Here is a 12,764-nt window from a genome sequence, read left to right on the forward strand (position 1 = left end):
AGGTGCTGGGAATGCAAACTGGCTCAGTGTGGGAACTGACTGAGGGGCAGTTGCCTGGGAGGAGGGCAAGACTGTTGACAGAGAGACATGTGACTGTGGAGGATGTTGGCTATGTTCATTACCTTGATAGCGGTGAGGGACCCACAGGTGTATACATATCTCAGAACTCTTCAAGTTGTATGCTTTGTATGTGGGGAGTTTACTGTGCATCAATTTTACTTCAATCGAAAAAATTTTAAGTAAACCTTTTACTAGACAGATGAAGTAAATAATTCTTGCTATCCCACATGCCTAATACCGAAGTTAAGTGATCAGGAATAGTTCTTGTTCAATATATAGTTAAAATCAGGTCTGTTATTAAAAATACTAAATATGTTTTGGCTTATTTTAAGTGGGCTTTCTGACAGTTTTAAAATGTTTCAGAATTATAAAAAACCTTGGCTATAGTCTTGAGAATTTGGGTCCCCTTGCAAGGTCATCCCTGTCATGGTGACAGGTGCAAAGGGTGGCCCTAAGCTGCAACCGTAGACAGTGGCTCCTATGACTGATCCCCCTCTTTTTGATTCCAGAACACAAGCAATCTTCTTTTTAATTTTTCTTTCTGCCACAGGTCTGCCCGTAGAGGGATCTTACTGTATATTGCTGGTTATGACAGCAGGAACATTCTGAACCAAGTGATGTTCCAATTTAAATTGCTTGTTTTGCCTTCAGATCAATCAATTGGCATTCTGGTTTCAGAAAGAGAAAGAGAGCCTGCGTCAGATTCCTAAAATCTTAAAACTGGAGCAAGTTTTCAAGACTTTAAATAGAATATTTTTCCCTTTATAATCAATTATCCAGTTTGTCATGTTGTTACTATTTTGTTTAAAACATGGTTTTTTTGTGGCATTGTTTTGTTCCTGAAATTTATAAACAGTGTAATGACTGAGTTATCTTACACTACCTGTCCCTTTCAGGATAATCATTCTGATAGTCTTTCCTGGTGTAAAATCTTTTCTAGTCCCTTTTTAAAAAAATATGCACCATTAAGATAAAAGTATCATTATCTCCAAATGCCTTTATATTTTTTTTTACATTTTTTCATTGATTTGAAGCGGGGGGAGAGAACTACAGAGAAGCATCAACTTCTTCTGTTTAGTTGTTTCATGTAGTTGTGCACTCATTGGTTGCTTCTTGTATGTGCCCTGACCAGGAATCAAACCTGTGACCTCAGTGTGGCTGAGACAACACTCTATCCATGCACCACACAACCAGAGCCTTAGCCCTAAATGTCTTAGTTAACCAGGGCTATTTTTCATCTTTGATTCCTCTATTCCTTAATTATCCCTGAACTCTGCGTATTTTTGATAGTTTTTACTTGAGATGTTTCGAAATTATATATTATCCAAGTTATCTCCTTGCCTGTTGTTGTGTACAGGTAGACAATCTTGTTCCTAAAATCAGAACAAGATTGTTTTCCTGGTACATCAAATTCCAAAATAAAAGAATTTAGAATGAGAATGAAACTTTCTTAGTAATGTGAGAATCCCTTAGTCAGTGACCTGGTGGCTATCTCCGTTCTGCCTGAGAGCCATTGATGAATGGATGGAAGACACCACTGTATATGGTATTTCCAAGGAATCCCCGTCAGTGGAGCAACCTTAATTGTATAGAAACTTTTCCCACTTAAACTAAGCTGAAATGAGCTTCCTCTGACCTCTGCTTGTCAGTCCTGGTTCTGTCCTCTAAGGAATGTTCTGTCGTTTCTTCCAGACATTGCTTTAGGTATTTGAAAATAGTTTTATCTAGGGTAACCCTCTCTAGTTCTCTTACAGCTTGTTTGAAATCATTTCTTTCTTTTTTTTTTTTTTTTTTTTTTTTTTTTGAAATCATTTCTCGATTCCTTGTATCTTGGTACCATTTTGGACAAATACTAAATTGTCAGTGTCATGGATTTGAATGCTCCTTAGCTTTTCTGTGAATCTGTTTCTTTTTTTTTTTTAATTTTTTTTTTTTTTTTACAGAGACAGAGAGTGAGTCAGAGAGAGGGATAGACATGGACAGACAGGAACGGAGAGATGAGAAGCATCAATCATTAGTTTTTCATTGAGCGTTGCAACACCTTAGTTGTTCATTGATGGCTTTCTCATATGTGCCTTGACTGCAGGCCTTCAGCAGACCGAGTAATCCCTTGCTGGAGCCAGTGACCTTGGGCTTAAGCTGGTGGAATTTTTGCTCAAACCAGATGAGCCCGCGCTCAAGCTGGTGACTTCGGGGTCTCGAACCTGGGTCCTCTGCATCTCAGTCTGACACTCTATCCACTGCGCCACCGCCTGGTCAGGCTGTTCCTTATTTTTATTTCATGTTTGTAGGGTGTGCTTTTCTTACTTATGTGTCTCCTACTAGTTTTTTTTTTTTTTTTTTTTTTTCATTTTTCTGAAGCTGGAAACGGAGAGACAGTCAGACAGACTCCCGCATGCGCCCAACCGGGATCCACCCGGCACGCCCACCAGGGGCTACGCTCTGCCCACCAGGGGGCGATGCTTTGCCCATCCTGGGCGTCGCCATGTTGCTACCAGAGCCACTCTAGCGCCTGAGGCAGAGGCCGCAGAACCATCCCCAGCGCCCGGGCCATCTTTGCTCCAATGGAGCCTTGGCTGCGGGAGGGGAAGAGAGAGACAGAGAGGAAAGCGTGGCGGAGGGGTGGAGAAGCAAATGGGCGCTTCTCCTGTGTGCCCTGACCGGGAATCGAACCCGGGTCCTCCGCACGCTAGGCCAACGCTCTACCGCTGAGCCAACCGGCCAGGGCCCTACTAGCTTTTATTGCCTTTCCGTGTAGGACTTCTTTTAGGGTGTATGTGACTGCTGTCCGGGAAGGTGTCCAGCCAGTCACTAGTCTCCTTCAGTCTTTCTGCCTGCCCGCCGCCCCAGGAAGGAGCCCTTTACTTGGCGGGAGCTTTGTAAACCATGATAGCCGAACATACCCTCCCCTGGGACTCGGACACGGAGGTCCTGTTTGCAGCCCTTCCATCGTCTCCAGCAGGGTTGTTTGTCGTGCCTTCGCTGCCACTGAAGTGTAGGAGCTGTTTGCCAAGAGATGTTTATTTGGTACTTCATTTTCCATCCATAAAATATGCTTTCTTAACATGTTCATTGTACTGTTAAAAACATAACATGATTATATTCAGGCCTAATTGGTATCAAAATAATGATACTAAACAGTATTCTGATTGTAGTATTTAGGTCAGGGGTTGGCAAACCACATCCATTCTGCTGCACACACACGTGTGTGTGCGTGCGTGTGTATGTGCATGTGTGTATATATGGTCTGCGAGCTCAGAATGGATTTTATATTCTTCAATGGTTGAAAAAGGCAAAAGATGAACACTATTTTGAGGCGTGTTTCTGAAATTATATGGAATTGGGCCTGACCTGTGATGGCATGGTGGATAAAGTGTTGACCTGGAATGCTGAAGTCGCAGGTTCAAAATCCTGGGTTGATGCTTCCCACTCCTCCCCACCCCCCTTTCCCTCTCTCTCCTCTAAAAAATCAATAAATAAAATCATTAAAAAATTATTTTAATTTAAAAAACCAGAAGTTGGGATCTCAAGGCCCATCAGTGACGTTGATCGGCACACGGCCACGCTCAGCCACGTGTGCTCTGCTCCAGCCTGCGTCCGGCTGCTGCAGCGGCCGTGCAGAGCAGCCCAGAGACTGGGGGCTTTCCGAGCCTGAGTGGTTACTGTCTGGCCTTGGGTCTGTTATCCATGGCTAAGGAACAAATTACCTCAAAACAACAAACATTTGGCCCTGGCTGGGTGGGTTAGTGGGTAGTGTACTGAGGTTGTGGGTTCGACCCATGGTCAGGGCAAGTAGGAGAAGCAGTCAGTGAGTGCACAGCTAAGTGGAACGAGTTGATGCTTCTCTTTCTCTCCTCCCCCCCCCCACTTTCCTCCCTTGTCCCCTCCACACTAAATTAATGGAAAAATTTATGAAAAAGAAAAACGATGTACATTTATTACCTCAGCGTTTCTGTGGGTCGGGAATCTGGGCACAGCTTCGCTCAGTCCTCTCGTCAAGGTCACTCCCGGGCTGCAGGCAGAATGTTGGCCGGGCTGTAGTTATCTCAGGCCCAGGCGGGAAGGGATTGCTTCCAAGCGCATGTGGTTGTTGGCAGGATTCGGTTCCGCAGAGCTGTTGGACTGAAGCCGCAGTTCCTTGCTGGCTATTGGCTAAAGACCACCGTCAGTCCCTTGCCATGTGGTCCTGTCCAGCATGGTGGCTTGTTTCTTCAAAGCATGTGAGCTTGGAGGGATTCTTCTTTTTTTTTTTTTTTTTGTATTTTTCTGAAGCTGGAAACGGGGATAGACAGTCAGACAAGACTCCCGCATGCGCCCGACCGGGATCCACCCGGCACGCCTACCAGGGGGCGATGCTCTGCCCCTCCGCTGCGCTGCCCTGTCACGACCAGAGCCACTCTAGCGCCTGGGGCAGAGGCCAAGGAGCCATCTCCAGCGCCCGGGCCATCCTTGGTCCAATGGAGCCTCGGCTGCAGGAGGGAAAGAGAGAGACAGAGAGGAAGGGGTGGGGGTGGAGAAGCAGATGGGCGCCTCTCCTGTGTTCCCTGGCCAGGAATCGAACCTCGGACTTTTGCACACCAGGCCAACGCTCTACCACTGAGCCAACCGGCCAGGGCCGCTTGGAGGGATTCTTAGTATGCTGTTTGATTTTTTTTATTTTCTTCCTCATTTTAGGCTTTTTATTTTTGTACCCAATAGCAACATCTATGTTTCGGGGGGCGGGGGTTGACTAGTTACCCCCAGATCTATTAACGGTTGTCCTAATAGCTGTTGTCTGCACATTCTTCTACACGAACCAGCTGCAGTGGCTTGGCACTCACGACCTCCCTTGGTACTCATACTCCTCAGCTCGCGATTTTATTTTTGTTCACCGTCCTTTAGATCCGTTTACTCTGCTTCACTCGTGTGATGAGGGCTGGAACTGGACCGCACTGGATGATTCATTTTCCCTCATAAACTCTCTAGGCGGATAGAGGGTGAGAGCCCTGAATAAAATACAGGGCACCGGTTCTCTGTAGCTTTCTAGAAGGATACAGGTCGGAGCGGAGTGAAGCAGCACCTCTTCATCAGGGGTCCTTCCAACCACCTAGGCCGGTTCCAGCCCAGAAAGGATGCACTCAGCATGAGTGATGAGATCAGTGGGTGCGTTGGGACCACCAGCATGGGAAGCTCAACCAGAAACTGCATCTTACAACTCCCAGGAGCATAGCCTCAAGCCCCGCCAGGACACCCTTGGGGAGAAGAGAGAGCACACAGAAACTCTTGCTTCTGAAATGCTTTACTAGTACTGGACCAGAGAGCCCTCAGGGCTTATGTGTCTGCTCACACCTCTCAGGCCAGGGGCAGCGCACCTCTCATGGGGAACTTCCCAGTAACTGGGCGTGGCTGGCATTTCCCATTTACTTTGAGGGGGACAACACTGCTGGAGTTTTTAGTCAAAAATTACAGCCACTGTCATTTCACGGATTCTAGGTGGCTGCTGCTGCAGTCTCTTTGGGTCGCCTTGGACGGAAAGAGTAGAACTGTAGCTCACTTTATCCAGCATTTGCTGTGCTCATCGCTGTACACTATACTTTAACTCATTGAAACATCATACTGCCCATTTTAAGTAGGTTATCCCCATTTTATAGTTGAGAAAACCGAGGTACAAAGAAATGAGCTAAGTATCTCAAGGTACCCCACCAGTAAACAGCAGTTTATTGAACTCTAGTGTGAACAGTCTGGTTCCAAAGCCTATATTCTTACCACCCTATACTGTCTTATACATTTTATTATCTGCTTTGTTTCATAACAGTTGTTCATGTTTTAATTCACAACAGCAGACCTTTCTGCAAACCCAGATAATGGAGTAACTATCTCTCTGTAGGCTGTGTTAAGCTTCTTAATTTCAATCAGTCCTTTCCATTATTTCTTTCTCATTGAATTATTGCTGCTTGATCTGGCTTTTCAGGGGGCAAAGGTACATTTAGATTGGATTGATTTCTTCTGTGACCTTAGAATAAATTCAGATATTTCACCAAGGAACTTGATTATCTTAATTTTTTACTTCCACACTGAAGAGCAGACGTTACTCCATCTGGGAGTCGCGCTTGCCTACTGGGGCTTGCCCACCTGTTCTGTTGAGGCAGGTGATGAAACAAGCTCTCGTCCCGTGCAGAGCCCCAGCTCTGGTGCTGATCTTCAGATAGCGAGAGTTCGAGCCTCATCCAGGCGGCCTGACTTCCCTGTCTCAGTCTTTCGTCCCTCCCCATTCCCACTGGCCCTTCTGTTCGCTAGCACACAGTGAAAGAGAAGTGAGGCGGGGACAGTTGTGGGGGTTTTTGTCCTTTCAAATCTGAATACTGAACTCCTTTCACTGAATTTATTAAGAGTTGTTTCCTGCCTGATTAGTGGTATCGTAGGGGATAGAGTGTCGACCTGGGATGCTGAGGGCCCAGGTTCAAAACCTCAAAGTTGACGGCTTGAGCACAGGCTCTTCGGCTTCAGCGCGGGTTTGTTGGCTTGAGCATGGAATCATCGAGGTGATCCTATGGTCGCTGGTTTGAGCCCAAAGGTCATTGACTTGAAGCCCAAGGTCACTGGCTTGAGCAAGGGTCACAGGCTCAGCCTGAGCCACCCAGTCAAGGCACGTATGGGAAGCAATCAATGAACAACTAAAGAGACGTACTAGGAGTTGATGTTTCTCATCTATCTCTCTGTTTTGCTCTCTTGTGCGTGCAAAAAAGGAAAAAAAATGGAGAGTTTCCATTGTGAAGTCTTTAATAATAAGAGTTTAGTCCATAGATAGACTGTTTAGTCTAGCCCCAAGCTTTTATTTTTCTTTCCAATGAAATATTTGGGATGGTGGCTTCTTGTAAGAAATGATTTATATTGAAAAATTATCTGATACTTTTTGTTGCTGCTTATTTAAGTTTCAGAAATTTGATTTCTTAAATATTTTTATCTGTTTTTCACATTTGTTCAACTCAAAGTGCGTTGTACTGTCTCTGTTTTTTTAAGGATACTGTCATTATAACTTTATCTTCTAATTGTTTTAACAGCAAGTTTTATCTGCCTACAGGAGAATATTAAAAAGTGAGCCTCCGTATCCCCAAGATATGAGTGCTTTAGCTAAGGACCTAATTCAGCGTCTTTTGGTGAAAGATCCCAAGAAAAGATTGGGATGTGGGCCACGTGATGCCGATGAAATCAAAGAACATCTCTTTTTTCAGGTGAAATGTACTGAACAGATCTATGCCCTGTGATTTCAGTGTTTGGCGTCCTTGATGAAATGAATGAACATGTTCTCTTTTGAGTTGTTTTCTCCCCATGTTTATGTGCATTGCACTTTTTAAAAAAATGATAGGGACCCTTTAGGAAAGATCAGAATTCTACTGGTAGAGACCTAAGTGGTCTGGGACTAGGGAGGATCATAATAACATTTTGATGTTTTTACATACTAATGGTTAGAATTTCTGAGTATTAGTTTCCATTTATGATCTCAGGATATATGCTAATGGACTAAGGAGACTTTTTTATATATATTATATATATATATATTATATATATATATTACTTCTCTCTCATGATCCACTGTGATACAGCTTTTAGATAGTGATTTTATCTCTTCTCAGGAGAAATTTTAGAAAATTCAAAAATCTACCTGTTTTCTTGGTTGCGTGTCAATAACAATTACTCCTTTATTTTCTCTGTACTTGATACAGTGATTTTTTTATTCTGGAAAAGCCCCAATGAGACCATTCTACAAAACACCAACACATCTCAACTTAATTTACTCAGTTTTGTAAAAAAAAAAAAAAGAAAGAAAGAAAGAAAAACAATAAATTTTAGATAACTGCAAAAAAAGTTAAATTGAGTTGGCTATTTCAGTTATTTCAATCTAAATGGTCAACCTGGGATACTGTGACCTTGATTTCTGAAAACCTGAGCTTATGACTTTTAAATAATTTCATTATATCAACAAGCATGACCTAAATATTTATGGTCTAAAGAGACCGTCTAAGTTTTATTTTTATTCTGCAAACTGAGCTTTTACATTATTAGCACCAAAACATATTAAAATAGCTACCAAAGAAAAAAACTGCTGTTGCATAAGCTTACATGCTGTTAATTTGTTTTTCTTTATTTTTAATTTATTGGATTGACATGGTTTCAAGTGTCCCACTTAATATCACACCCTCTACACACCTCGTTGTGCATCCCTGTTGTTTTTTAAATGTAGAACAATAAATCCTAATTGAGAATAAGAATTGTCTCTCTGTATTCTGTACTCAAAAAAGCACATTTATTTTAGTCTCTTTCTCAGGGTATACCTCTTTCATAGATGCATATGGCATAGAAAGGTCAGTGTTTGAACGAACAGTTTCTTATATCTTGTTCAGGAATGTGGCTCAAAAATTAGTAAGACAAAATTCAAGCAAGTATTCAAGCAAAATACCCCAATTTAATATTTTCCTAAGGTTTTTTTTCTCCATCTTTAATATTTGTGGCTATAAAAGTAGTATATCTTTCTCCTTAAAGAAATTTCTCTATAGCTTGGAATAGCAATTTTAGATTATTGAATTGCCTTGACTTTTTAAATGACAAAGACACTATAGGAAATATCAGAAGTCTACTTGTAAAGACCTAAATGGAACAGAGGTAGAGAAGATTATAATAGCATTCAATTTTCTATATACAGTACTAAATGTTATGCTAAAAACATACTTCTTTAAAATGATCTTCTTACTCTAGAACTTCTTTCTCATATATGCACACTAGCCAAGCACACATCACATAATGGGAGACATTGCCCCACATAGAGGAAAGAACACTAAGTAAAAAGTCAGGAGACCGTGTTCGAACCCTGACCCTTCCGCCAGCTAATGTTTAAGGGACATGGTTGGTTATTTCCAGGCTCAGTTCCCATCTGGGTCAAAGAAAGGAGATACATGGAATGCTCTCTAAAACCTGTTGTGGCTGAAAATTTTGCAGCCCTGTCACTTAATGATTTTATCTCCGTTGCCTCCACAAGAGGGCATAATAAACATTTTATGTTAGTTGGTTAAACTTACTGAATGTCATCAACCCAGAATTGCAAGTTGCACATCTCCAAAGTCACCATGCATCTTACACTGGACAATATCTTGCTATTCTAATTGATAATGCTTTTTCTTTATAATGGTACATAAAATAATGGTATATCTTACTATCAATGACATCTTAGATTTGAAGAAATACATGAATAGGATATCCGTAGGGCTCAATTCAGTAGGTATTATCTGAGGTTGTTTTAAGTGACAGAAGGAGCATAAAAAAACAGCAATGGGTTGAATTTGAATACTGTAGTGTAGAACATCAATTTATCACACAGCAAGTGTCTGATGTGGGTGGCAAGGGGTCTAGGATTGTCCTGCGGGGAGAGAAGAGGCAGTGTTTAAAATGCTTGACTACAGGTGAATGAGAAAGGAGTGATTCATCAGTATGAATCATTTAGACTTACAGATGTAAACAAATACATGATTTATAGTGAGTTTATTTTCTAATCTGTCCAGATGACCAGGAGAAAAACGAATTAACACTGCCTCTAGAAAATAGGAGTCTGCTATTAGGCTTAGTAGTCATATCCACAGAGCATCTTAAAGCCCTTGATTACGGTTTGTTTTTGTTTTTGTTTTTGTTTTGGCTTAACACCTTTCTCAGAAGGAGGCTCAGAACAAAAGTAATTTCTGTGGTCCCTAAGGGCAAACGAGGGTATCCTGTTGCCCCCTGGAGGACATGATGAGACTCCACACCAGGCCCGGCGTTGGCTGGAGCTGTATGGTGCAGTCAGAAAAAGTGCTCCTGCTTGTAAAAACATTACGTTTAATCTTTAGTTAGAAATGTATGCCTCTCTACTGATCAATTAAAATCCTAGCCTGGCCATGTTATTCTTAGAAAATATATTTTGACTGTGCTGATTTTTACTTTGTACTAATTTTCTTCCCCTGTTTTAGAAAATAAATTGGGATGATTTAGCTGCCAAAAAAGTGCCCGCCCCCTTTAAACCGGTCATCCGAGATGAATTAGACGTGAGCAACTTCGCAGAAGAGTTCACAGAGATGGACCCCACCTACTCGCCTGCCGCGCTGCCCCAGAGCTCTGAGCGGCTGTTTCAGGTAAGCCCCGGACTGCACGGGTATGTTGACCGTGTGTGCTTTGGAAGAGGAGGTTACTTTCCCACAGGAAAGTTTCTTTTGGCATTTTAAAAACAGAATTCTCTCGCCCTGGCCGGTTGGCTCAGTGGTAGAGTGTTGGCCTGGCGCGTGCAGGAGTCTCGGGTTCGATTCCCGGCCAGGGCACACAGGAGAAGCGCCCATCTGCTTCTCCACCCCTCCCCTCTCCTTCCTCTCTTTTTCTCTCTCTTCCCCTCCCATAGCCAAGGCTCCATTGGAGCAAAGTTGGCCCGGGTGCTGAGGATGGCTCCATGGCCTTTGCCTCAGGCGCTAGAATGGCTCTGGTTGCAACAGAGCGATGCCCCAGATGGGCAGAGCATCGCCCCCTGGTGGGCGTGCCGGGTGGATCCCTGTCGGGTGCATGCGGGAGTCTGTCTGACTGCCTCCCCGTTTCCAACTTCAGAAAACAAACAAACAAAAAAAACCCAACCCAGACTTCTCTCATCTCTTCAAAATTATTAAACACAGAGATTTGCAAATTGTTAACTGAAGCTTATGGTTTGTTAAATAGCAGACATTATTTATGTGTTTAATTTTGATACAAAAAAGTGGTTTTTTGCTTTTTAAAAAAATATTTAGAAAGAGTTTTGTGTTTAGAAAAGGATCTTTCTCCAACTTCAGATGAAACAGTCTTAACTATTAAGTGGCATCAGTTTCCCTCCTCCACCTCCCACGAGTGGACCGTGAGTGTGGCTGGGTCGGGCCCTCCAGACCAGGGCTTGGAGCATCCCTGACACTAACGTCAGCCCGTGGCCGGGCACATAGTGGATGTTTTTAAAAATGTTTGTTGAACGAGTGAATGTTCTCACTTGAACAGATTAATCATCCATCATTGTGTCACTTTTGATTGAGGACATCATTCTGCCACTTGATTTTATTCATTTTCTAAAACAATTTTAAATCTAATTATTCTAAGGAAATTAATAAAAATCAAACAACTGCTGAATTAGAAACCTTCTGGAATGAAACGAGCTTTTTTTCTAGTTTGGAAAACAGTAGCACTTGGACAACTTTGCTTACTATCTTAACTCTACCTTTTTTGAGAAGTTAGTTGTGTTTATAAACAGACTTTTATCAGCAATGCAAAAGAATTACAGCTCCAGGTGAGATTTTGAGAGCAGAATAGAGACGAGATTTTTTCTACCTTTAATGTAACTTGGTTTCAATTCTACCAGAAGATGGCATTATCTCCTTCTGAAAAGCAGTTTTTCTTTTAATTTGAAATAAGGTTGCATTTTAGATTACAAATAAAATTAGAATCATCTTAACAAATATTTGAGTGTTTATTTTATTTTATTTTTCTTGAATTGAGAACAAAAGTATTACAGTCTAGACTCCTGGCCAGCAAACTGCGTCTCGTGAGCCACATGCGGCTCTTTGGCCCCTTGAGTGTGGCTCTTCCACAAAATACCACGTGCGGGCGCTACCTCGATAAGGAATGTACCTACCTATATAATTTAAGAAGTTTGGCTCTCAAAAAAAATTTCAATCGTTGTACTGTTGATGTTTGGCTCTGTTGACTACTGAGTTTGCTGACCGCTGGGCTAGACCAGGCTCAGCTGGAAAATTGCCCATCTTTGTTCTTCCCGTGCTTCTGTCGTTTAGGGCTATTCCTTCGTCGCCCCCTCCATCCTGTTCAAGCGTAACGCAGCTGTCATCGACCCTCTGCAGTTTCATGTGGGCGTGGAACGCCCTGGCGTGACCAACGTTGCCAGGAGTGCAATGATGAAGGTACGTACATGTGGTTAATTAAGTGGCATCTTTATGGTTTAAATACCAATAACGATTAACATTGTCAGGTCCAATAAATTTAATAGACTAACCATTCGCCCAACATGTGACTTTTAAGAAATGAATAAATGGAAATTGTAATATTTGCCCTAGAGAATTATTGACATCAGTGTAAATGAGCTCCTTGTTATAATGATTAAAGATTATATATCTTAAATAAGTGATATAAACATAGAAATAAGCTAAAGTAAGATGAATTTTAGAAGATTTTAAGTGTATTCCATTCATATTTATTGACATTAATAATGTCCTATTAGATTATAATTTTATTTGTCCCATGTGTACTACTACTATTTTCTTCAGTTAAATGATGTTGGTTTCTTATCAGGACTCTCCATTCTATCAACACTATGACCTAGATCTGAAAGACAAACCATTGGGAGAGGGAAGTTTTTCAATTTGTCGGAAGTGCATACACAAAAAAAGTAACCAAGCGTTTGCAGTCAAAATAATCAGCAAGAGGTAAGACCATTGCTGGCAGTCCCTATGTATTCATCCGGGTCAACAGATTCTGTAAATTAGGATTTGTATTGTAAAGGGAATCAACGGTATATTGTAAGGCTTGTTACCCACAGCTTCGGCCATTCAGCTTTTCAGCTGATCCATTATACTTCTAACTCTAATAGATACTTTCTGATTAAGTTATCCGTTTCAGACATAAAGTATAGCATGATATACTTTTGACTTTATTATGAGAAAACTCCGGGGGCAGTGGTATTT

At 41.9% G+C, this 12,764-nt stretch overlaps 1 protein-coding gene across 1 annotated transcript in view; it reads left to right on the forward strand.

The window, feature by feature from the left end:
- The window catches only part of RPS6KA5 (ribosomal protein S6 kinase A5), a 134,997-nt gene that overhangs the window by 103,472 nt on the left and 18,761 nt on the right, over positions 1 to 12,764 (forward strand). The window contains exons 8-11 of the mRNA XM_066276052.1: positions 7,121 to 7,271; positions 10,035 to 10,196; positions 11,859 to 11,984; positions 12,373 to 12,506. Of these exons, the coding sequence (XP_066132149.1) occupies positions 7,121 to 7,271; positions 10,035 to 10,196; positions 11,859 to 11,984; positions 12,373 to 12,506 (573 nt within the window). The remainder of the gene's footprint in view (positions 1 to 7,120; positions 7,272 to 10,034; positions 10,197 to 11,858; positions 11,985 to 12,372; positions 12,507 to 12,764) is intronic.

Source organism: Saccopteryx bilineata, chromosome 4, assembly GCF_036850765.1.
Source record: "Saccopteryx bilineata isolate mSacBil1 chromosome 4, mSacBil1_pri_phased_curated, whole genome shotgun sequence".
Taxonomy (NCBI): domain Eukaryota; kingdom Metazoa; phylum Chordata; class Mammalia; order Chiroptera; family Emballonuridae; genus Saccopteryx; species Saccopteryx bilineata.